A 26,248-nucleotide genomic window follows, 5' to 3' on the forward strand; every position below is an offset into this window, starting at 1 on the left:
TGCAGTCATGAGTGAACAGGGAGTATAGGAGGGGACTGAGCACGCTGTCGTGGCAGAATGAGAATTCTTTAGGTAACATTTATAAATAAGATGTTTTATAATTTCTTATAAGTATGCTTATGTGGGAAAGTTACTTGGGCCCAGAGAGGGGAGAGGTCGGGTTAGTCTTATCTGTGAATGTGTCTGTAAACTATTCCTAAACCATGTGAAGGGATGGGGTGATTAATGGGGAACCAGTTAGGTGGCTCCACAATGTCTGTGTGCCAGTCACATCTCTCTGTGATCTTGTCCAGGAGGGGGTGTATTTGATATATGCCATTGGATGAGGTAATGTTTTTGGTCCTAAGTGGTACCAAGAATGAGATAAGAACTTAGTTTAGGAGACCAAACTGAACGATAATTTATAGCCAATGCTGTCTGGCTATGTGTGTCTTTGCTATAAAGGATCTCAGTTACCATTATGTAAGCACTCTCAGAGAATTCATTTATAGACACTGAATTGATCTGAGTCACAGGGCTATGGTGAAGCTCATATAATTAAAGATGGACTTCATGACAACTCTGACGTGTGTGTGGTTTGCCCTCTCATGATTTGGTAATACAGGAAATTTCCACGCCCCTGAGGGGCCCCTGTGTTGAGGATCAGCGTGGCGGATGTTGTTACCTACCCTTACCACCTGGGGGCGGCCCGTCAGGAAGTATTGATGAGCTTTGAGGACACTATGGTATTGATCGCTGAGCTGTAGTCATTGAATAGCATTCTCACATAGGTGTTCCTTTTGTCCAGGTGGGAAAGGACAGTGTGGAGTGCAATAGAGATTGTATCATGTGTGGATCTGTTGGGGCTGTATGTCAAATTGAGTGGGTCTTGGGTTTCTGGGATAATGGTGTTGATGTGAGCCATGACCAGCCTTTCAAAGCACTTCATGGCTACAGATGTGAGTGCTATGGGTCGGTAGTCATTTAGGCAGGTTACCTTATTGTTCTTGGGCACAGGTACTATGGTGGTGATACAGACTCGGACAGGGAGCGGTTGAAAATGTTAGTGGAGACACTTGTCAGTTGTCCAGCGCATCCTCGCAGTACACGTCCTGGTAATCTGTCTGGCCCTGCGGCCATGTGAATGTTGACCTTTTTAAAGGTCTTACTCACATCAGCTGCGGAAAGCGTGATCACACAGTCTTCCGGAACAGCTGGTGCTCTCATGCATGTTTCAGTGTTATTTGCTTCGAAGCGAGCATAGACGTAGTTTAGCTCATCTGGTAAACTCGTGTTACTGGGCAGCTCTCGGCTGTGCTTCCCTTTGTAGTCTGTACTGGTTTGCAAGCCCTGTGTGTGGAGTAAAGTTGGTCCAGAGTTTTCCTCCCCTCTGGTTGCACATTTAACATGCCGATACAAATTTGGTAAGACGGATTTAAGTTTCCCTGCATTAAAGTCCGCGGCTACTAAGAGTGCACATTCTGGGTGAGCGTTTTCCTGTTTGCTTATGACGGAATAGATGCTTTGTCCCTTCCCTAACTCCTACACTATGTAGATAGCTCTCTCTCCTACCTCTGCAAACTTTGTCTCCAGCTCCACGTTGCGCTCCTCCACCAGTCTGAGAGAGTTCCTGAGGTGTTCGTACATCTTGTGGGCATGCTCAGCCCTCTGCCGCTCATTCAGCTCCTTCATCTCCAAGGTGGTGATCCTCCTGGACGTTGATATAATCTCACTGTTGGCCACTGCCTTCGCTGCCTTGTCCATGCTGCTCTCACCACCTGGGAATAGAAAAACGCTCCAGGGTCAGAAATCCATTTGGAAAATTCAAAGAATCTTCCAAATGAGATTTCTGAAAAACTCGGAAACTTCAAGAAAGTTCAGGGAATTTTGCAACCATTGTCAGAAATGATAGGACTTTGGAGAGACAATACAGACTCTAAAAGTTAAGTATTTTCAATCCTGAGTTGTGAAGCTTACCTAATGTGTTGATGTGCTCCCAGGCTTGCTCCAGAGTGTGGAGTTTCTCCTTGGTAATCTCCAGCTCTTTATTGAGGGCAGTGATGTGCTCACGTAGGGAAATGTTCTCACCCTAAAAGTAGAAGGGAAAAAGAGTCCACAAAAAGCTCTATAGAGAACTCAATCAACGAAAGAGGAGCCATACCGTCAATAATTATCCACGAATAAAAGGTTAAATTCGACACATTCACTGTTAACTACTAAACGAAAGTTCATTTTCTTAATTTGCACTAATATGAAGTCATTTGAGATTTGACCAGTCCTGAAAAGGAGACGGGGAGACGAAGACCTACCTCTAGATGTTCTAGGTTGGTGGTCCTCTGCACCAGGTGGTTGTCTTTCTGGAGCATGTCCCTGTATTTCACTGTCAGCTCTGTGTATTGCTTGTTGGCCCTCTCCAGCTCTGATGAGGGGACGCTGTCATCCAAGGCTTTCTGCAGCGCTGCCAGCTTATATGCTGCCATGTCCTACAAAAAATGCTATATCAAGTCTTGTGAAGAAAACGATTGAATTGGGAGTTAAATTATTCTCTATACCAGTCATTAAAAGTATACACTTCAAAGTTATTTCTTGGTCGTTTTTCAGTCAAGTGAACTCTTATACCCTTAACCCTTCTTTTATTGTTCCTGGATAGGTGTATGCAATATGGCAACATTTCAGACAATCAGAGGGCTCGTGTACCTTGTATCTGGTCAGGCATCCTATCCTCTGTGTGACAGATGCCTGCATGGTGCTGAAGTCATCCCTCAGTTTGTTGTTGTCCTTGCGGAGGTGCTGCTCCTGCTCCAGCAGGGTGGTGTAGCGATGTGTTAGAGACTTCTCGTTCACACGCAGAACCGTCATCCTCCGGGCCGCTTCCGCCACCTGCCTCCGCAGCTCCTCTGGATCCTTCTGCAGTGCCTCCAGCCAGTGCTATTGGACACAGTGGGGATTAGAAATACATTGAATATAATGCAGAGAGTTTAGAGATACAGTGAGCCACTGAGCAATGTTTGGCTCTGTCACTCACGTTAAACTCTTTGATCTTTACTGTGTCCACCAGCTTCTGCTCCTCCAGCTTGTTCTTCATCTCTCTGAGTGTCTCCTTTTCCTTCTGCCAGACCTCCTTCTCACTACACCATCATAATACTCAAAGATAAGTTAAAGAGTTTTGTGTTCTATTCAGCTTTGTGGGTATCAGTCTTGCTGTAGTGTGTGTAGGGAGGACCGGGTTCAAATGACACATTAACTTTTCTGATGCCCTAAAAATAGGGGGCTGGGTTAGGGTTAATAATCTGAACAATAATGGGGGTGTCCATGTTGATCTTTTCAAGTATAAAGGGGTGTTCTGATTTGGTAGGTAATAGAGGTCGACCGACTAATCAGAATGGCCGATTAATTTGGGCCGATTAATTTGGGCCGATTTCAAGTTTTCATAACAATTGGAAATCTGAATTTTTGGGCTCCGATAAAAAAAAGCAAAAAAGTTTAATATATTTTTTTATACCTTTATTTAACTAGGCAAGTCAGTTAAGAACACATTCTTATTTTCAATGACTGCCTAGGAACGGTGGGTTAACTGCCTTGTTCAGGGGCAGAACGACATATTTTCACATTGTCAGCTCGGGGGATCCAATCTTAAAACCCTACAGTTAACTAGTCCAACGCTCTAACCACCTGCCTCTCATTGCACTCCACGAGGAGCCTGCCTGTTACTGGAATGCAGTAGAAGCCAAGGTAAGTTGCTAGCTAGCATTAAACGTATCTTATAAAAAACAATCAATCATTATCACTAGTTATAACTACACATGGTTGATGATATTACTAGTTTATCTAGCGTGTCCTTTGTTGAATATAATCGATGCAGTGCTTGGGGATGATTTAACAAAAGCGCATTTGAGAAAAAAGCACAATCGTTGGACGACTGTACCTAAACATAAACACCAATACCTTTCTTAAAATCAATACACAGAAGTATATATTTTGAAACCTGCATATTTAGCTAAAAGACATCCAGGTTAGCAGGCAATATTAACCAGGTGAAATTGTGTAATTTCTCTTGCGTTCATTGCACGCAGAGTCTGGGTATATTCAACAGTTTGGCCAGCCTGGCTCATTGCGAACTAATTTGCCAGAATTTTATGTAATTATGACATAACATTGAAGGTTGTGCAATGTAACAAGAATATTTAGACTTAGGGATGCCACCCGTTAGATAAAATACCGGACGGTTCCGTATTTCACTGAAATAATAAACGTTTTGTTTTCGAAATGATAGTTTCCGGATTCGACTATATTAATGACCAAAGGCTCGTATTTCTGTGTATTATGTTATAATTAAGTCTATGAATTGATAGAGCAGTCTGACTGAGCGATGGTAGGCAGCAGCAGGCCCGTAAGCATTCATTCAAACAGCACTTTCGTGCATTTTGCCAGCAGCTATTCGCAAGCACAGCTCTGTTTATGACTTCAAGCCTATCAGCCTAATGGCTGGTGTAACTGATGTGAAATGGCTAGCTAGTTAGCTGGGTGTGCGCTAATAGCGTTTCAAACGTCACTCGCTCTGAGACTTGGAGTAGTTATTCTCCTTGCTCTGCAAGGGCCGTGGCTTTTGTGGAGCGATGGGGTAACGCTGCTTCGAGTGTGGCTGTTGTCGATGTGTTCCTGGTTCTAGCCCAGGTAGGGGTGAGGAGAGGGACGGGAGCTATACTGTTACACTGGCAATACTATAGTGCCTATAAGAACATACAATAGTCAAAGGTATATGAAATACAAATGGTATAGAGAGAAATAGTCCTATAAATACTATATTAACTAAACCTAAAACCTCTTAACTGGGAATATTGAAGTCTCATGTTAAAAGGAACCACCAGCTTTCATATGTCCTCATGTTCTGAGCAAGGAACTCAAACGTTAGCTTTTTTATATGGAACATATTGCACTTTTACTTCTCCAACACTTTGTTTTTGCATTATTTAAACCAAATTTAACATGTTTCATTATTTATTTGAGGTTAAAATAAGTGTTCATTCAGTGTTCGTTCATTCAGTATTGTTGTAATTGTCATTATTACAAATAAATAAATAAAAATCGGCCGATCAATCGGCATAGGCTTTTTTTTGGGGTCCTCCAATAATCGGTATCGGGTTTGAAAAATCATAATCGGTCGACCTCTAGTAGGTACGCAGCACCACTGTCATACTGTACATGCCGTACACCGTGCTTCTACACATGCATTGCTTGCTGTTTGGGGTTTTAGGCTGGGTTTCTGCACAGCACTTTGTGACATCAGCTGATGTAAGAAGGGCTTTATAAATACATTTGATGTACAGTAATTTTGGTCCTCTAGCTGCAGATGATCTCAACCAACTGCCCTACTGTACCTTTGGTGCTCCTTGTAGAGGAGTCCCTGCTGATGGCGAATCACAGCAAACTTCCCCTTGTACTCTTCCAAGGCTGCCACCAGCTGCTGGCTTGACTCCTCTTTGTTTTTAACCTCCTAAAAATAACATTATTTGCGAAAATGTCTCAGATCATTTGGGAGATGAGTTACAGAGAATAATACAAGAAATAGTGCGTGTTTGAGATCGACTGCAAAGTCGCCAACTGCTTTGTTGTCAATCTCAAACACAATCGATTAGGCTAACAGTAATGGGCGAAGTTGGGCGAGACTGACCCGTAACAGTCGAACGGCATACTCATTCAGAGAGCTGATAACCTCAGTGCTGGATAGGGCCATGTCTTCAGGGAGATTCAGGGTCCTAAAGATTACCCCGCCCCCTTTGGACTTTCTCAGCGCCTCCATATCGTCCTCCAAACGGGTCACCTGACCAACAGAGATAGAAGGGAAACAGTTTTAATTTTGGCACCTATTATAGATTTAGTCTTAAATTGTATCCCCTATTATAGATTTAGTCTTAAATGGTATCCCGTATTATAGATTTAGTCTTAAATGATATCACCTATTATAGATTTAGTCTTAAATGCTATCCACTATTACAGATGTAGTCTTAAATGGTATCCCCTATTACAGATGTAGTCTTAAATGGTATCCCCTATTACAGATTTAGTCTTAAATGGTATCCCCTATTACAGATTTAGTCTTAAATGGTATCCCCTATTATACAGTGCCTTGCGTAGTCTTAAATGGTATCCCAGGCTTCAAACATAAAGATATAAAACTGATTTTTTGTGAAGAATCTCAAATGGAACGACATTTATCCTTTTTTAACAAATCAAAAAACTGAAAAATTAAAATTATTCAGATTTAGTGCAGCAAACTTAAGAAGTTCATGAGGATCTCTGAATGATCCAATGTTGACCTAAATGACTAATGATGATAAATACAATCCACCTGTGTGTAATCAAGTCTCCTATTGCACCTGCAGATAGTCTCAGTCTTAAATCATGGAACAAGGAACACACCAGGCAGGTATCCCCTATTATACAAAAAGATTTCCCAGATGTTAGTCTATTTCATTTTTGGAAATGGTATCCCTCGAATATTACTTTGGAGATTTAGTTTTGCAAATTTTCACTGGAGTATCCAAAACTATTACCGACCAGGAAATACAGATTTAGTCTTAAATGGCTGTATCCTCTTTCTCTTGTTTCCATCTCTGCAGCATTGTGACATATTTGTAGGTATATCTTAAATGGTACATTTACCAGGTGTCCCGCTAACAGATTTAGTCTTAAATGAACAAACCAGGCTATCAAACCACCTATTGATTCAGATGTTTCAGTCTTAAATGGTTCGATCCCCTATGCATAGTAACAAAAGATGTGTCCTAGTCTTAAATGGTATCCCTCATTGAAACATCTACAGATTATTTTATTTGTTCCTTGGCTGGTTTTTTGTGAATATGTTGCGTCTAATGCTAACCTAAGCTAGCTATCACCACTCTTACACAAATTAGTGATTTTCTCTGGTTCTAAAGCATATTTTGAAAATAGAATGGATTGTTAAGAAAAGGATAAGCCAGGCATATTTATTTCGATTTAGTCTTAAATGGTATCCCCTAAGAGGTTAAACATCCCAAGATTGTGCAGTCTTAAATGGAAGGAGTATCCCACTGCAAATCTATTACAGATTTAGTCTTAAATGGACTATCCCCAAGAAGCCCATGATCAGATGAACTGCAGTCTTAAATGGTATTGCACAAATCTGGCCTTTATGGAAGAGTGGCAAGAAGAAAGCCATTCTTAAAGATATCCATAAAAAGTGTTGTTTAAAGTTTGCCACAAGCCACCTGGGAGACACACCAAACATGTGGAAGAAGGTGCTCTGGTCAGATGAAACCAAAATTGAACTTTCTGGCATTATGTTTGGCAGATTTAGTCCCCACTTAAACATGGTATCCCTATTAAAATGGATGGGGAGATGGATGGAGCAGATTTAGTCTTAAATGGACAATATCCAAAACATATTACAGAATTTAAAATAAACATATCCAGTGTTAAATGGTATCCACCAGACCTTAATCGAGAATCTGTAGAAAGAACTGAAAACTGTGTTCAAAATGCTATCCAACCTCACTGAGCTCAGATTTAGTCTTAAAATGGTATCCCCTATTAACAGATAATTTTGCAGTCTTAAATGGTATCCCCTATGTCATTCCACAGATTGTGTCCCATGTTGATTCTTCAGTATAGTTTTATATCTTTAAATGAAATGTAAAAGGTCCAAGGGGGCCAAATACTTTCGCAAGTCACTGTAGATTTAGTCTTAAATGGTATCCCCTATTACAGCTTTAGTCTTAAATGGTATCCCCTATTACAGATGTAGTCTTAAATGGTATCCCCTATTACAGATGTAGTCTTAAATGGTATCCCCTATTACAGATGTAGTCTTAAACGGTATCCCCTATTACAGATGTAGTCTTAAATGGTATCAATGGCAGCAGTACAGTGCCTATTTACTAGACATTCAAAAGGCTGCAATGAAAAAGACACAGATATGCAACAATATCCATGGAACAATTTAACGATGGAATCAAAGTAAGGGAAACAGCGCCACTGTCCGCCCCACCACCACCGCTTTACTGTTTTTGTTTTGTTGACGAAGCGGAGGTGAGGAGCATGGTAAAAATACATGCAGTACATCTTCTGGTGTTCTATCACGCGGGCAACGATGTCAGAGGAGAAAAGAAACAGTGCTGGTTGTTTGCAGTAACCTCTTTGTTATTGGAATATTGCAGATGGACGTGGCAGTTTCACCAATTAAGGAGTCCAGCTTTAAGCTATTGAGGTGGAATGGAATTACAGTGCCAGTAGGTATGAGGTTCATATGGATTGGATGCCATTACTACTTAACATTGAGTTATTCATAGCCTGCAGGTACCTGATTGTTTCTACCATTAACAACACTACATTGTTGCCTTCAAAAACAGTCTGCCTGTGGCAAAAATAATATACAACAAGTTGACAAAAGAAAGAAATGGACAGACATTATTTGGCCCTTTGTGAAAAATGTATATACACTCATACAACAGCAAAACATAATTCTGTGGCTTTCTCATAACTTGCCCTACATACTCTACAGTAAGTACAACCAGCCAGCTGGATACCTTTTCTTTGGCTTTGACCAGTTGACTCATGGTGTTGGCAGCTTCCTCCCGAGCTGCCCTCATTTCCTGTCTGATCTCGTCGTTCCTTCCCGTCAGCTGGTCTACCTGGGCCTTCAGGTGGAGGCTGGTGTCAAACTTCCCATCAGAGTTCTTCATCTCTATTGCCTGGAACATGGAACATGGCGGAGCAGGGTTGGGGTCAGTTCCATTTAAATTCAGGGCATGAATGAACATTCTAAGAACAATAGAGTGACGACATATAAAATGTGGACAGCTGTGATGATGCTACTGGTTACACTTACACGGACCAGCTTCTCCAGACTGGGGATAGAGACAGAAGCTTGTGAGGAGGGGTTTTCTGTTGAGCATCCTGGATGGCCTGAAGGATCTCCTTCATACCTTGTTCCAGCTGCTTGTTCTCCTTAAACAAGTCTTCCACTAAGGGACACAAAGAGAAGAGAGCAGCGCTTATCCAACTGTGTTCAGGGATTCCTTTGGACATCCACGTTTCTCACTCAATGCATTGACACTACCTAGTCCTTTACTAGGAAATAGTATTGAGGAAGACATAGTGTGCATTTCTGACAGCGTATAGTATGAAATGCTGTGAGTAGCCATAAAACTACTTCAACATTTCCTACTATACAATATACTGCCAGTTTGTACATACATTTTGATTTAAACTGAGATGACTGGGTCCTCTGATGCTCCAAGTCTCTCTCCTTATGGTTCAGTTCTCTCCTCAGATGCTCATACTGTGAAACAAGTGGGAAAGGATGTATATAAGACAGGATATAGCCCACATAAACCGTACAGTGGAAAAAAACGGCAAAAAAATGTCAGGGTGATGTCATGGTTAGGTCATATACTGATTTATAAAGACCATTTTTAAACGTCTTTTAAACGACCAGAATTCTGACATCTCCTTCTGTCATCTAACCTTGCTTTTGATCTCCTCCTCATCTGCAGAACTGAACGTTGGTGTTGGTGTCAGTTTGATGGATCTGGTGGGCTTGGCATCATCCTCTAGCAATGAGCTGGTCACTGTGATCCCTATGATGGAGAAAAGTGGGTTTATCAGCACAAAAATAGAGATAGACTTAGTTAAATGGGGGATGAAATACTACTAACTTGTTATCAGTATTTGTATGGCATGCTGGCTAACCAACTCATATCTCCCTCCTTTGGTTGTGTAGCATGGAGCGGATATTTACCTTTGTCCTTTACCATTCGCCTGATTTGTTTCTTCAGTTCAAGTCTCTCCTCTTCCAGTCGTTCGATCTGTGGAGTCAAGTGGGGTCGTAAGGGAAACAGGGCCACAGGTTGAGCTAAAGGTTTTGTTCCAAATGGCACCCTATTCTCTATATAGTACACTACTTTTAACCAGTGCCCATAGTATAGTGCACTACTTCTTTTAGTGCACTATGTAGGGAACAAGGTACCAAATGGGACACAGTCAAATTGACGTCAAGAAGTTCCTTCCCATCCCTATCTACCTCTTTGGTGAGAACCTGGTTCTCTGCTTGGAACTGCCTCTGTTTCAGGGATTTGGTTCTTCTGAATTCTGTCAGATCCACTTCCTCTTTGGGCTCCAGACCTTATGAAAGAGGATGATGGATGAATACAAAACCTGAATGAGAGGATATCCAACAATGAACATGTCTAGCTAATAAGGTAACTCACTAACTTTATGAAATATAACACCTTCCAACAGGAAATCAAATATGTCTGCTGTCTCTCTGTTTTTTATGTCTTTGTTGTTTGTTGCGTGTTATTTTTTATTAAATGAAAGGATATTCAACAATAAAAAAATGTCTAGCTAATGACATCATTCATTAACTTTATGAAATATAACACAATCCAACAGGAAATTAATTTTGCGTCTGCTGTCTCCCTGTTTTTGATTTCTTTGTTGTTATTTCCAGTTCTTATTTTAAATTTCTATCTGTAACATGTTGAGACATTGTGAAATTAACATAAATAAAATGTGACTTGAAGTTTGTTAATTACATTTGTTTTGTGTGTGACTTACCGAGTCGGTCCCTAAGATCTTCGTTCTCATCCAGAAGGTTGTTGATTCTCATCTCCAGCTGGTTGATCTCTCTGGTCATAGCCTCCGCCTCACGGTCTCGCACTCTCATCTGATTCTTACACTCTTTGATCTCAGCAATGGCCACCTGCAGACCATCAGTGCCCTGCAGGACAGTAAAGAGAGATCAGCCATGGCTTTCATACTTTGTTTAATCTAGGATACAAGATTTGACAGACCAGACATCTCAAAAACAAAGCCTATTGCATGAGTCATGAGAATCACCACAGGGATGGGGGAAAATAGTTTTTTTTGACTTATTATGTTGGAGGACCTTAAGCAACTGAGCATTTGTGAAATCGGGCAGGCTAGGCAGACTTACAGACTCATAGAGTCTCATGTGGTTTAATGTGTCACTGAGCTCTTTGTCCTTGTCCCTGGCGTCTGTCTCGGCTAGCTCAGCCACACGTTCTGCTTCCTGTGCTCTTGTCTCTGTGGCCTGCAGCTTAGCGGTTAGCTCGTCCAGCTTCCTCTGCTGGATGGCTGAGGGCAGACCTGGGGAAAAACTTTGAGCTATAAGCTATTGCTAATAATGCTAAATCAGAGTTTATGGCTCTGTGCTACACTAGAGATACAAATGCTAACCCTAACGTGCTAAATGTCTTCCCTTTAAGAAACATTTTAGCTAAATTGTCTGAAGCTAAAAAATATACTGTAAAGTTGGCGCCAACTAACCTGCAGAGAACACCCACACTTTTTCAATCTTATAGCAATGTTGGTGCATAGCAGCCTTGGCTGACACCAGAACAACATTCCTTGTTAACAGCATCCAGATCCATGTGCTTTTACAACAAGACAATTTGACACGCACCTCTGTCTTTCTTCAGGGGCTTCTTGAGTTCCTCTATGAGCAGGGCATTTCTCTCCATCTCCCCCGTATACTGCTCCACTTGCTCTGTCAGCATCTTGATTTGATTGTCTCTCTCTAGCACGGCCTTGAAGACATTCACAAACATTTTATTAGTTTGGAACCAGCGTTAGTACAAGGACAACCACGGAAGAGCACAGCAGGTTGTGATTTGTGTACAATAATGTGTAATAAAAGACATGAGATCTTGTGAAATGAAATGAAAGCAGAGAGAGGTCTGTAAAATAGACAAGAAATATGGAGGACCGAGTAACTTACACCACATAGCTCATATATGACCTGGCCACGAGTTAGTGACGGGAGTGCAAGTAAAGACAGGAGAAAAGAACAGAATGAACAGAAGAGAAGCTGCAGTGGAAATGACAGATGGAACACAAAGATACAGTATCTTGTCTGAAGTCGGTACCGCCGATGTGCCAACATCTGCCTGTAGTGTCTGAATGGTTTGGGCTACACACTAATATGACCCCTCCATAGAAGGTGAGACTCTCATGAACAATAAGGTGTTCTCAGTTTTTACCTACAACCCCCACAAGTGTCACAGGACTCGTCTGAAGTTTACCCGGTACTGGGACGAAAAATGAATGGAAGTGAATAGGGAATTTCCAAGTCATAGGTGGTCTTTCCACGGTAAAAAATAAATACATACTTCTTATATCTTTCAGATATAGGACAGCCACTTCCAAACATACTTCCTTTTAAATCATTTTTAAATATCTATTTTTCCATGTATGAATCTGTTATTCAATGTGTTTCTATGGGCTAATAGCCGAAAAGCCCAATTCAATGTCTTTATATACAGTACCAGTCAAAAGTTTGGACACACCTACTCATTCAAAAGTTTTTCTTAATTTTTACTATTTTCTACATTGTAGAATAATAGTGAAGACATCAAAACTATGAAATAACACATATGGAATCATGTAGTAACCAAAAAAGTGTTAAACAAATGACAGCTTTGCACTGGTACTGTATATATATTTTATATACCTATAGGGATACTACAATTCTAAATCAAATAGCTAAATTATCCTTGGTATGACCATCTTAAAACAATTCCATTTGTTATCTTAGTAGAAACTTAGCCCCTGGCACTAAGTTAAATATTTTCACAGTTGAAATATATTTCTTTCAACAGACAGATATTTCAAAGATGAAGATAAACAAAAAATACTGTTTGAACAGATAGATTTAGAGATTTCCTAATAAAGTATAAAATGCCACCGTTTTAAAGTCATTTGTCGTTGCATGTACTGTATATGTACCAAATACTGCACAAAAAGTTCTCACAGGAACAATGAATTATTTATATTGAAGTTTGAAAACGTACTGTAAGTTGCTCACTACTGTAAGTCGGTCTGGATAAGAGCGTCTGTTAAATGACTGAAATGTAAATGTAAAATTCAGATCTAGCCAAGTTCCTTAGATGTATTTATATGTATGTATTTACATAAAGATAAGGATTTGAGCTTTGAGACGGACCTGCTGCAAGGCGATGATGTTGCTCTTGTCCGTGTCCATCTGGGTCGAGCGTAGCTTGTCCCTTAGCTCGCGGATCATCTGCTGGTACTCCATGATCTCCTCATCCTTCCCAGCCAGCACTCTCTGAAAATCACAAAACACAGACACAATCAAGGCCACTCAGAAAAACGCAGAGATCACCAGGGCCACTGACAAAACAACACAGCTGCAACTAACCAGGCAGTATGCTTTGATGAGGACAGGCCCCGAGCTAAAATGTTTAAATTTATGCTGATTGACTACTAATGTTTGAAGTGTGAAGAATAAATGTAAATATTTCCTCTATACATAGAGTACCAGTCAAAAGTTTGGATAAAGTTTGCAAAGCTGTCATCAAGGCAAAGGATGGCTACTTTTAAGAATCTCAAATATAAAATGTATTTTGATTTGTTTAACACTTTTTTGGTTACTACATGATTCCATATGTGTTATTTAATAGTTTGATGTCTTCACTATTATTCTACAATGTATAAAATAGTCCAAATAAAGAAAAACCCTTGAATGAGTAGATGTCTCCAAACTTTTGACTGGTACTGTAATTAGCTGTGTGCTGTCAAGTTCTTTAATGATTCAGAAAACATACAGACAGCAGCATGCAGTACTTGATACAATCAGTGTATCGCCTGCTGCCTTTTCTCTCAGCCAGGTAAATAATGTGAGAACACCCACCTTCCATTCGTCCACCTTGGCATTCACGGCTGCCATGACTGGGTCATCTTCCTCCGCCCGGCTCTGAATCTGCTCTGTCAGCTCTCTGACCTGAAGAACACAGCAGTATTCAACACCAATTAATGTATGTTATTCACACTGTCAATTCACAATAATGATTCAATATTAGAAATGCTTCATAAAGTCAAAGCCGTGCTGAAACTTTCCCAGGTTCAACCTTTACATTTGTCCGTATAACCGGAAAACCAGATTGCAACCTGTAATTTTGTCCCTCTAGGTTACCTGTAGCTTGGCATGGTCCCTCTCCTTCCTCAGCTGGTCCATGATGGAGTCTGTCTGCTGCACAACGATCTTCATCTTGTTGTACTCGTCAGTCATCGTCTCCATCTCCTTCACTGACTCCTCTAGGCTCTTTTGCATCTGATCGTTCTGTGTCTTCAGGTGGGCGACCTCTTCCTCCGCACGCTAGAGGTAGAGGAATAAGGCCACAGGTCTGGGTTTAGTACAGTAAGAAACGTACTGTAAATCATGCAATGATATCAACAGACGATTTTGTCCATGTGTTTTTCAAGTCACGACTTGTCCTTAATACCCTTTTGACACCACTGAGCCAAGTCAAGGCGAGTTTATTTATTTATTTTTATTTGACCTTTATTTAACTAGGCAAGTCAGTTAAGAACAAATTCTTATTTTCAATGACGGAACAGTGGGTTAACTGCCTGTTCAGGGGCAGAACGACAGATTTGTACCTTGTCAGCTCGGGGGTTTGAACTTGCAACCTTCTGGTTACTAGTCCAACGCTCTAACCACTAGGCTACGCTGCCGCCCCGAGTTGTACTGCGCTGGCCTGGTTACGCATTAGGGAAATATCCAAATCAGGGAAGTTTCGGGCTCCTGAGTGGCGCTGCATCTCAGTGCTAGAGGCGTCACTACAGACCCTGGTTCGATTCCAGGCTGTATCACAACCGGTAGTGATTGGGAGTCTCATAGGGCGGCGCACAATTGGCCCAGGGTCGTCCGGGTTAGGGTTTGGCCGGGGTTGGCTGTCATTGTAAATAAGAATTGGTTCTTAACTGACTTGCCTAGTTAAATAAAGGTTAAATAAAAATAAAAAATTGTATGAAAGGGGTCTGCAGTACCTGAACGTCCTCCATGCACTGGTAGAGCTGTCTGTTGGCTGAGTTGAGTCTCCTCTGTGTCTCAGTACTCTCCTCTCTGGACTGGACCGGCTCCTTCTGGTCCAGCTCCCTCCTGTAGAAGTCTACATCCTGCTGGAGCTGCTCGTTCTGACAGACACCGCAGGAGAGGAGACACAGTTAGAGAGAAGTAGTGGGACCCAGTGCCTAATCTACTCTCACAGATTATACACTAACTACTGCATCATCATATAGTTGTCCCACCACATACTACAACACACACTTATACTGGTGTATACTGTCATACACGTATTATGAACAGTTAACATACACTTATACTGGTGTATACTGTCATACACGTATTATGAACAGTTAACATACACTTATACTGGTGTATACTGTCATACACGTATTATGAACAGTTAACATACACTTATACTGGTGTATACTGTCATACATGTATTATGAACAGTTAACATACACTTATACTGGTGTATACTGTCATATATGTATTATGAACAGTTAACATACACTTATACTGGTGTATACTGTCATACATGTATTATGAACAGTTAACATACACTTATACTGGTGTATACTGTCATATACGTATTATGAACAGTTAACATACACTTATACTGGTGTATACTGTCATATACGTATTATGAACAGTTAACACACAGTTAACAGTTAACACACACTTATATTGGTGTATACTGTCATACATGTATTATGAACAGTTAACACACAGTTAACATACACTTATACTGGTGTATACTGTCATACATGTATTATGAACAGTTAACATACACTTATACTGGTGTATACTGTCATATACGTATTATGAACAGTTAACACACAGTTAACAGTTAACACACACTTATATTGGTGTATACTGTCATACATGTATTATGAACAGTTAACACACAGTTAACATACACTTATACTGGTGTATACTGTCATACACGTATTATGAACAGTTAACATACAGTTAACATACACTTATACTGGTGTATACTGTCATACATGTATTATGAATAGTTAACACACAGTTAACATACACTTATACTGGTGTATACTGTCATACATGTATTATGAACAGTTAACATACACTTATACTGGTGTATACTGTCATATACGTATTATGAACAGTTAACACAAACGCAGACAGACACTCACTGGTGTTCTCCTTACTTGGACAAACACTTATTTTCACCTTAAAAAGGTCCAATGCAGCTATTCTTATCTTAAAGTCAAATTATTTCTGGGTAACAATGAAGAACCTTAATGTGATTGTTTTCATTTAAAATGGTCAAAAACAAACTAAAATAGCTTATTGGCAAAGAGCAATTTCTCAAACAAGAATTTTGCTACCACTGTCTGGGAGTGGTCTGAGTGGGGAGGGGAAAACAGAATACTAACTGTTATTGGCAGAGAGGTTTGGAACTCTCTTTCTTATTGATCTATTATGAAATGTACCGCAGGCCAAAACTCCTTTCCAACAAAACAGGCTGAAATTTCAGGCCGTCTTTTTAAACAGCTCTTACACTAAAAAAGGTATTATCATAATTTGGGCACAATGTAGCAAAACATTTTGAAACGTAAACAAAAATGAGTGTTCATGTAGTGCCTCCCCAATTCAGACACGACTATGTTGTCACTAACTTCTCTTTTCAGCTTCCTGCTCTCATCCTCAGCCTCCTCTGCCCGAATCATCAACTGTGGGAACACATGGGAGATATTAGTTGCATTGGAATTGTGAACACAATGGGAGATTACTTTGTATAGGCTACATACAATAAAATCAATTTAACATTTTGCACAAAGTAGGAAGGTCTTAGTATAGTGTTGAGAACACAATGACACACATTAACACTAGCTCACTATGGAATTAATGACGTCTCATAACATAAGGTCATACTTCCTCATTGATTTTCTTCTCCTTGCTCGTCTCTTTCTCCAACTGTTGGATATCCTTCTCTCTACGGTTCAACTGGGCCTCCAGTGTGCGCATCTCGTCCCGCAGGAAGCGAGTATCTGGCCCGCCGCCAACGCCCGACTTCTTGGCCATCTGGACAGGAAATCAAGCAGACAACAAACTCTCAGGCCCCCTCTGTTTACAACACTTACTCATGTACTTAAACTACCACCAGTCTCTCGAAAAACAAGATTAGGTTATGTCTCCATTTGCTTCTATGAACGTGTGAAAGAAGTCCCAGGGCCAAATTATTGTTCAGGAAACGCAGAGAACAGCTCAACAAACTGCAGCGTAGCAAAGCACTCTAATCTCCTTAAGTGCCGTCATTCTATGGTCACAGCTTACAATCTCCTTTGTGGACAGTGAGGGACTTTACTATTGGTTGAGAGGTGTACTAAGTCCTATTGAAGAAAACTGAGCATGAGTTGAAATGACCTGTGCTCCAATTCAATCAAAACTGCTTTCCAGAAACTGCAGTTTTGATTGGACCCTAATGCTTCACAGTTCAATTTAATGACAACATTCACACCAAGCCTTACCTCTAACTCTTCTTCCCACTTTAACTCCTTGGCCTTCCACTCATTTTCTGTAAGACATGAAAGAGATACTGTTGTAGTATCTACTGCGGGCCATTCATTTCAAATATTCGTCCCAACAACTGGATTGAAAACAATGCTTTATGCACCTACCCGATCTAGCTTGTTCTGTCCCGGCATTATCGATGAGTTCAAATGCCATAGTAACCTCCTCTTTCTTCAACTGCAAAAAAATAAAACAATTTTAGTAAGCTTGGGCGGTGTACCTTATATAGAAAATGTTGGTCAGCACACCTTGTTATTGGATTTTCAACATTGCAGAAATAATTTTATTTTAGTAAATATTAGTTTACAATTTTTATTTAAAAAAAATATTAAAAAATGGCCTGGAGCTAGTACTTGGTTTCACAGCCTTTGGCCAAGATAACTGCAGACAAACACTAACCATCAATGACCTGAATCACATCCATAACCTATGACGAGAGCTGGAAACAGTAGTTGGTGGAGTGCACCCATCATACATTGAAGAATTAGCACAGTTCCGTGCTGAATAGTGGGCCAAATTGCCAGTAGAAAGGTGCAGCAAGCTCATTGATGGCTACAAGAAGAGTTCGTGGCAGCTATCGTGGCCAAAGGCTGTGCAACCAAGTACTAGCTCCAGGGTGGCAATCATTTTGTCCATGTCATTTTACTTTGATTTCCTAAATCAAAATTGTAAACTTAAGTTTACAAAAATGTAACTGGTTTCTGCAATGTTGAACATCCAATAACAAGGTGTGGAGACCAAAAGTTATTTTCAATTTCAACTTGTTTTAGAAGAAATATGGAATTATTTAATTAAGAAAAGTGCAAGGCTGCCAATATATTTGACCGCAACTGTACGTTACATGAAACTGAGACTATAACAGATGAATACTGTAAATCCACACAAAAGCAGGTCAAGTATCTGAAGCAAATATAATCAAACTTTTCTATATTAATTATACCACACTGTGTAGAGCGTATTCCTTCAAAGCAACTACGTAATGTATTCCACTCTGATATTAACACTGGATAAAATCATTTCAGCATAGTTTTAGTGAGCTTGAGAAATGCATCTCTGGATGTGTCTGGGTAATAATAGCATTGGACACCTTCAGAAGGCCTTGAACGACTCGCAAGAGGTGAACAATTTTCTCTGGGCTTCCATCTTTCAACTCCCGCTCCCATCGTTTGACCTGTAGAGAAATAGAGCACCATTGCTTTTCAATGAAACATAAAGCAAAATTGTCCTCAGGCAGAAACACAGCAACAACAATACTGCTTCGTGCAAAATTAAGTAAACCCTGAGCATAACAGTCTGTCAAGACCCAGGAACAAGTACTGCTTGGTATTTTATGCATGTTCCTGTCCAGTGGTGACCCATCATTAAGGGCAGTTGGGACAGAGCCACGTTACCTGTTGCATGTTATTTTTGCATAAATACGTGCCACATATCATTGAGTTAATTAAGCCTCCATACAAACATGGTCTCTTTTTTGCTTTAAGGCAGCTCCAAAATGCAGGTGTTTCAGCCTAGCTCAGTGCTTTCTGTGGTGGTGGGGCAGCCAGTAGAAAATACGGAGTTTAGGGGTTGGTAATGTTCTCTAGTTGCGCTGTGATTGGCTCAGCGTTCTGTCACTCATGGGGACACTACGTCACTGCCAAATCTAAGGGTAGAGCTGGAAAAATCAAGCCCCTTGGGTGCTGGCATACAGTTACATTAGAAGTGCCCATCCAAGAAGGTGCAAGGTCATTGGCCATAGATAAAATTAAGTCAAATCACATTATATCTACAGTAGCTTTGATTGGACATGTCAACATCATACTTTCACAATCTTAGCTAGCAGTCATCATCATGAATCAAGTCGACAATCTACTGGCAAATCCTTTTTAATCCTTGTCAAATGAAGAGAAAATGAAGAGTAATTACAGATAAAACATATCGATGCTCATCGGCCATTGGAAATAAACATTACACAACAAGTTGGAAATCGCAAATTCAAGAATGAGTTATTTGGATGGAATCAGTGGCTAACTGCAAGCATTGCAATCACTTGCCTGTGTGTGTGGTCCCAAGTCTGGGTTTACAATCAACATTGGCCATGCTGTCGATCCAGCATGATCTCTGCCGCGCACAAAACAACTGTAAACTCGGAAATCTGACTTCAGTGAGTTCAAGACAACTGGGAACTCGTGGAAAAACAAGCTCCGACTGGGAAAATACGTTTTGAACGGTCATCCAACTCGGAATTGTAAATTGGGAACTCGGGCCTCTTTCTAGAGCTATGACCTGAAGATCACCGACATCATGATTCAACCTTTTTCAGTGTTCCCAGCTGTCTTGAAAGCACTATAAATCCATAGAATGCCAGACTTTGATGACAAAATTTGCCCATGAAGGACCACCTTGCCACCTTCCTGTTCAAATGAGCAAAGCACAACAAGGTGAGTCCAAAAATGTATTGTATGCTGCTGCATAAATGATGTTATATGCCAGGGATACAGTGGGGCAAAAAAGTATTGTCAGCCACCAATTGTGCAAGTTCATCCACTTAAAAAGATGAGAGAGGCCTGTAATATTCATCATAGGTACACTTCAACTATGACAGACAAAATGAGAAAGAATAATCCAGAAAATCACATTGTAGGATTATTCTTAAAACATATTTTTTTTTACCCCCTTTTCTCCCCAATTTCGTGGTATCCAATTGTATCCCATTGTTGTAGTAGCTACTATCTTGTCTCATCGCTACAACTTCCATACGGGCTCGGGAGAGACGAAGGTTGAAAGTCATGCGTCCTCCGATACACAACCCAACCAAGCCTCTGCTTCTTAACACAGCATGCATCCAACCTGGAAACCAGCCGCACCAATGTGTCGGAGGAAACACCATGCACCTGGCAACCTTGGTTAGCGCGCACTGCGCCCGGCCCGCCACAGGAGCGCGATGGAAATATGGACATCCCTACCGACCAATCCCTCCCTAACCCAGACAACGCTAGGCCAAATTGACCTCCCGGTCGCAGCCGGTTACGACAGAGCCTGGGCGCGAACCCAGGGTCATTGTAGGATTTTTAATGAATTTATTTGCAAATTATGGTGGAAAAAAAGTATTTGGTCAATAACAAAAGTTTATCTCAATACTTTGTTATATACCCTTTGTTGGCAATGACAGAGGTCAAATGTTTTCTGTAAGTCTTCACAAGGTTTTCACACACTGTTGCTGGTATTATGGCCCATTCCTCCATGCAGATCTCCTCTAGAGCAGTGATGTTTTACTTGTTGGTTATTACTGCATTGTCGGAACTAGAAGCACAAGCATTTCGCTACACTCGCATTAACATCTGCTAACCATGTGTATGTGACAAATAAAATCAAATTTGATTTGATTTAAAAACTGTCCAGTTTGAGTGTTTGTTGCAGCTCGTTCCAATCGCTAGCTGCAGCAAACTAAAAAGAGGAGCGACCCAGTGATGTGTTTGCTTTGGGGACTTTTAACAAAATGTGACTGGCAGAGCAGGTGTTGTATGTAGAGGATGAGGGCTGCAGTAGACATCTCAGATAGGGGGAGTGAGGCCTAAGAGTGTTTTCTAAATAAGAATAATATAATGGGTCTTGCGACAGGTATATAGACATGACCAGTTTACAGAGGAGTATAGAGTGCAGTGATGTGTCCTATAAGGAGCATTGGTGGCAAATCTGATGGCCGAATGGTAAAGAACATCTAGCTGCTCGAGAGCACCTGCTGATCTATAAATTATGTCTCCGTAATCTAGCATGGGTAGGATGGTCATCTAAATCAGGGTTAGTTTGGCAGCTGGGGTGAAAGAGGAGCGATTACAATAGAGGAAACCAAGTCTAGATTTAACTTCAGCCTGCAGCTTTGATATGTGCTGAGAGAAGGACAGTGTACAGTCTAGCCATATACTCCCAGTCAGTATGATGCTTTTGTCAGGGACAGCCGGACCACTCACAAGATTGGAATATTTGATTGATCAGACTTGGGAAACAGTACTATCAGATTAGAACATTTGAGGTGCATGCATGGACACCTAGGAACAGTAACGTACCTGTAAAAACATGTGGTTGATTATCTCTGCATCTCCACTCTCCTGCAGCTGTTCTGGGTCAGCATCCATCACCATTCTCCAGTCAAGATGAGGCATTTTGACAATTGTGACAGTTGTGTTAGCTAACAGGAACTGTGGAACAAATAGATGTACAGACACACATTGTAAGTTAGGGTAATGCTGTAAAGGGACAACATAGCTATGGCTATTATCCTTGCTAATGTTGGCTAGCTACATAGCCACAAATAAAATGAATTTTGCTTCTGCTATTTGCTTCAAGATGTGTTTAACATTGCATTGGGCGGCGCAAAAATACATTCAACAATGTATATGAATAACATATGGCGATATGTATTATTTTCCTTTTATCAGTAAGACATTAACTTTTACCTAACCTTTTTTTCATATACCCGCTACAACGTACTGTTTGGCTAGCTCACTGGCTATTTTAGCTAGCCATCTTCAACGGCTACTCCAGTTGCTAAGTTACCGTTGACAACAGTCGTAAATCGATTTGTACAACTTTTTCTTCGTCTATGACGTTTAACGGCAGTTGGCATCCAATTTGTTGCATTACCGCCACCTACTACACAGGAGTACAACTCCCTTACACTTTACTTGAAAAATAAAAATGTACTAAATCCCCTACTATCTTACACTATACTCACTAATTTCAAAATGATATAACATGAACACCCCCCTACTCCACTAATTAACTGTATATATTCCTAACTCATGCAATCACTCTGAAAGGATGGGACATCACCACTTAACACATCCATAAGCCTTTGCTAGGTAAAGCCCTGCCTTATCTCAGCTCACTGGTCACCATAGCAGCACCCACCCTTATCACACACTCCAGCAGATATATTTCACTGGTTACCCCCAAAGTCAATTCCCCCTTTGGTGGCCTTTCCTTCTAGTTCTCTGCTGCCAATGACTGGAACGAATTGCAAACATCACTGAAGCTGGAGACTCATATCTCCCTCACTAACTTTAAGCACAGATCACTGCACCTGTACATAGCCCATCTGTAAATAGCCCATCCCTATTCTGTTATTTATTTTGCTCCTTTGCACCCCATTATCTCTACTTGCACATTCATCTTCTGCACATCTGTCACTCCAGTGTCAAATTACTTCACCACTATGGCCTATTTATTGCCTTACCTCCCTTATCTAACCTCATTTGCACACACTGTATAGACTTTTTTCTATTGCGTTATTGACTATGTCTGTTTATTCCACTTGTAACTCTGTGTTGTTGTTTGTGTTGCACTGCTTTGCTTAATCTTGGCCAGGTTGCAGTTGTAAATGAGAACTTGTTCTCAACTAGCCTACCTGGTTAAATAAAGGTGAAATACATATATATTTTTTAAATCCTGTAACTCTTCTGCTGTCAAGTCTCGCACACACAATTACCTCTCTGCAGCTGCCAACACAACTTCAATTTTCTGAGACTTCCGATCCATCCCTGCAGTACAATTGATAACCATTGATATAAATGCTAAAAATCCAATCTCACTGAAACTTATTTCACTTTTCAGCCTCTCCCTCTGTACTGGTATATCTCTACTACTCTCACCACTCCTCCCTCTGTACTGGTATATCTCTACTACTCTCCCCACTCCTCCCTCTGTACTGGTATATCTCTACTACTCTCCCCACTCCTCCCTCTGTACTAGTATATCTCTACTACTCTCACCACTCCTCCCTCTGTACTGGTATATCTCTACTACTCTCACCACTCCTCCCTCTGTACTGGTATATCTCTACTACTCTCACCACTCCTCCCTCTGTACTGGTATATCTCTACTACTCTCCCCACTCCTCCCTCTGTACTGGTATATCTCTACTACTCTCCCCACTCCTCCCTCTGTACTGGTATATCTCTACTACTCTCCCTACTCCTCCCTCTGTACTGGTATATCTCTACTACTCTCACCACTCCTCCCTCTGTACTGGTATATCTCTACTACTCTCACCACTCCTCCCTCTGTACTGGTTTATCTCTACTACTCTCACCACTCCTCCCCCTTAACCCAGCTTCGTCTACTTTCTAAACTGCCTCAACATATGACAACATCTGCTCTACTCTACCCCTGGAAACCCCACCTGCCTCTCTTGCATGGGATATTTCTGATCCCCAGCTCCAAGGGCACCCCTACAATTAACACATTCCACAACTTTCCCCAATACTACACATTACTTTGTCTCATGCCCTTCTGCACATTTCTCACACCTTGCACCCTACCGCCTACACACTGCTGCCACATGCCCATACGCTAACACCTGTAGCGTCTTAATGTATTCGGCACATACGCTCGTACAGGATAACTTATATATCCTAACTTCACTTTGTCAGGCAAAGACTCAACTTCAAAACTCAAAAGAACAGATAATGACTCAAACGACGAGAGTTACATACAACGGGGATCTTTGCCCTCAGCTGGTCAATTCATACAACCTACAACTTTACGGCTGATAACGTCGTATCACTGCTGCAAAAGCTATTCAGCGAGCCAAAACGCGTCCCGTCCTCTTTAAAACACGTTTCAAGTTTTATAGAAAATACATTGTATTCTCCACTTTATTTTTTATAGTGTCATTGGATGTGTGACAACAACATTATAGTCACGGCTGTTTCAGAAATCAATGTCACTTTTTTTTTTCAACTTTGCCCCGGAAATGTTTTGGGATTTATTGCTAGCCTTTTTGGGAGTTTTTATGTTCCTAGTTGTTAGCGTATGCCACATTAGAATGTCAATGGCCGATAAAATACTCTAATTCACGTATGTTTCTGTATTTTCACACTAATTCTAACATTGTTATTGAACATAACATTTTAGGAAATGTAAGCAATTTTATCAGTAGTTTGTAAACGAGATAAGTCAAATGCTAGATATTCAAACATTTTACCGAGTTTAACCGACGTAGAACTAGCAGGCGTAGAAAGACCTACTGTCCTAGCTAACGTTAGTAGTTGTTTTGCGTCTAATTCGTCGCAATTACTGTCTAGCTACATGATAATGTTTGACGTTTATCGATGTCAAATGTAACATGTTTAATAACTAACATGACTGAAACGGCATGATTCCAATCGAATCATGTTCTCGATGGATAGCTTAGCTAACTAGTGAGGAACTAAGCTAACTAATGCCAGGGACTAGAGCTAGCACACTACATTGTACCCTTTCAAGTTTTAATATGATCTCCCTGGTCATCATCGTTAGTATTAATCGAATCTGTCTGTGTTGAATGGGAACATGAATCAGAGTTTACTAGAAGGCATACATTGTTGTGATGCCAGTCTCTTGTCACCAGGCTGTGTCATTGGTATCCTAGCAAATCTGTGCTGGACACATTGTATGTGTGAACCATAATGTGATAATGAACAAAGAAATCCTCTAGTCTGATCTCTTCTGTCCTGCTCTTACTTCCTCTATCACAGTGATCAATGAAGCCGTTGGTCAGCAATGGCTGTCGTGTCGTGGATGGAGATCTTGCTTTTGACTGGACTGGTGGTGGGGTGTTACTGGAACAGCCTGTCCTGCGGCTTTGTGTTCGATGATGTCTCAGCCATCCTGGACAACAAGGACCTGCGGCCTGCCACCCCTCTCCGCAACCTCTTCCTCAATGACTTCTGGGGCACGCCCATGGCTGAGGTGATTTGAATCTGTCTGGTGCACTAGATTAGCCATGACATATCATGTGACCAATGACTGTATATATGAATGAACAAAGCCACCGACTATGTGACACCATTCATTACTATGTGAATTTCTACACCCAAAGGTGCAACATCGCAAGACTTTTGAGAAAGCTTGCCAAGCAGAAGAGGCCGGGGTTTGAGACGTCAATGAGAGAAGCGAAACATTCTTCCGTAGATTTAGAAAATAAACAACTCAGGGCACAACCTAGATTCAAGCCGCTCTTAAAGCAAATCAATAGAACTTTATTTGTCACATGCACCGAATACAAGAAGTGTAAACTTTAACGTGAAATGCTTACAAGCCCTTAACCAAGAGTGCAGTTCAAGAAGAGTTAAGAAAATATTTACCAAATAAACTAAAGTAAAAAGTAACACAATAAAATAACAGTAACGAGGCTATAAACAAGGGCTACCGGTACCGAGTCACTGTGCGAGGTACAGGTTAGTTGAGGTAATTTGTACATGTAGGTAGGGGCGAACTGACTGCATAGATAATAAACAGAAAGTAGCAGCAGTGTACAAAACAAATGGAGGGGGGGTCAATGTAAATAGTTTTTTTTAGTAATTGTTCAGCAGTCTTATGGCTTGGGGGTAGAAGCTGTTAAGGAGCCTTTTGGTCCTTGACTTGGCGCTCCGGTACCGCTTGCCATGAGGTAGCAGAGAGAACAGTCCTTGACTAGGGTGGCTGAAGACTGACCATTTTTAGGGCTTTGCTCTGACACTGCCTGGTATAGACATCCTGGATGGCAGGAAGCTTAACCTCAGTGATTTGAATGGCCGTACGCACTACCCTCTGGAGTGCCTTGCGGTTGGAGGCCAAGCCATTACCATACCAGGCAGTGATGCAACCAGTCAGGATGGGCTCAACGGTGCAGCTGTAGAATGTTTTTGAGGATCTAGGGACCCATTCCAAATCCTTTTGTCGTGCCCTCTTCACGACTAGTTGAACGTGTTATTACTCCAACTTCGTGAAAGTGACACTGATTACCATTAGACCCGATGATGTTTCCATCTATGATTTTTTTAAAGTGTGTGTGTGTATATATACATCGAAGTCGTAAGTTTACATACACTTAGGTTGGAGTCATTAATACTCGTTTTTCGA

General features: G+C 41.0%; 2 protein-coding genes across 2 annotated transcripts in view; one reads left to right on the forward strand and one right to left on the reverse strand.

Moving 5' to 3' along the window:
- The window catches only part of cep290 (centrosomal protein 290), a 56,533-nt gene extending 34,606 nt beyond the window's left edge, over positions 1-21,927 (reverse strand). Inside the window, 29 exon segments of the mRNA XM_065022367.1 lie at positions 1,552-1,757; positions 1,957-2,068; positions 2,289-2,462; positions 2,677-2,907; positions 3,005-3,107; positions 5,358-5,473; positions 5,651-5,800; positions 8,544-8,708; positions 8,846-8,890; positions 8,893-8,981; positions 9,214-9,298; positions 9,484-9,596; positions 9,758-9,824; positions 10,040-10,140; positions 10,576-10,738; positions 10,955-11,127; positions 11,444-11,567; positions 11,759-11,779; positions 12,983-13,105; positions 13,691-13,780; positions 13,973-14,155; positions 14,830-14,976; positions 16,492-16,545; positions 16,748-16,897; positions 17,344-17,390; positions 17,494-17,563; positions 18,474-18,557; positions 21,433-21,564; positions 21,828-21,927. Coding sequence (XP_064878439.1) covers positions 1,552-1,757; positions 1,957-2,068; positions 2,289-2,462; positions 2,677-2,907; positions 3,005-3,107; positions 5,358-5,473; positions 5,651-5,800; positions 8,544-8,708; positions 8,846-8,890; positions 8,893-8,981; positions 9,214-9,298; positions 9,484-9,596; positions 9,758-9,824; positions 10,040-10,140; positions 10,576-10,738; positions 10,955-11,127; positions 11,444-11,567; positions 11,759-11,779; positions 12,983-13,105; positions 13,691-13,780; positions 13,973-14,155; positions 14,830-14,976; positions 16,492-16,545; positions 16,748-16,897; positions 17,344-17,390; positions 17,494-17,563; positions 18,474-18,557; positions 21,433-21,528 — 3,282 coding nt within the window. The 5' untranslated portion in view covers positions 21,529-21,564; positions 21,828-21,927.
- A 2,068-nt stretch (positions 21,928-23,995) lies between these two features.
- The window catches only part of tmtc3 (transmembrane O-mannosyltransferase targeting cadherins 3), a 135,779-nt gene continuing 133,526 nt past the window's right edge, over positions 23,996-26,248 (forward strand). The window contains exons 1-2 of the mRNA XM_029667427.2: positions 23,996-24,223; positions 24,883-25,096. Of these exons, the coding sequence (XP_029523287.1) occupies positions 24,908-25,096 (189 nt within the window). The 5' untranslated portion in view covers positions 23,996-24,223; positions 24,883-24,907. The remainder of the gene's footprint in view (positions 24,224-24,882; positions 25,097-26,248) is intronic.

Source organism: Oncorhynchus nerka, linkage group LG9a (assembly GCF_034236695.1).
Source record: "Oncorhynchus nerka isolate Pitt River linkage group LG9a, Oner_Uvic_2.0, whole genome shotgun sequence".
NCBI classification, from domain to species: domain Eukaryota; kingdom Metazoa; phylum Chordata; class Actinopteri; order Salmoniformes; family Salmonidae; genus Oncorhynchus; species Oncorhynchus nerka.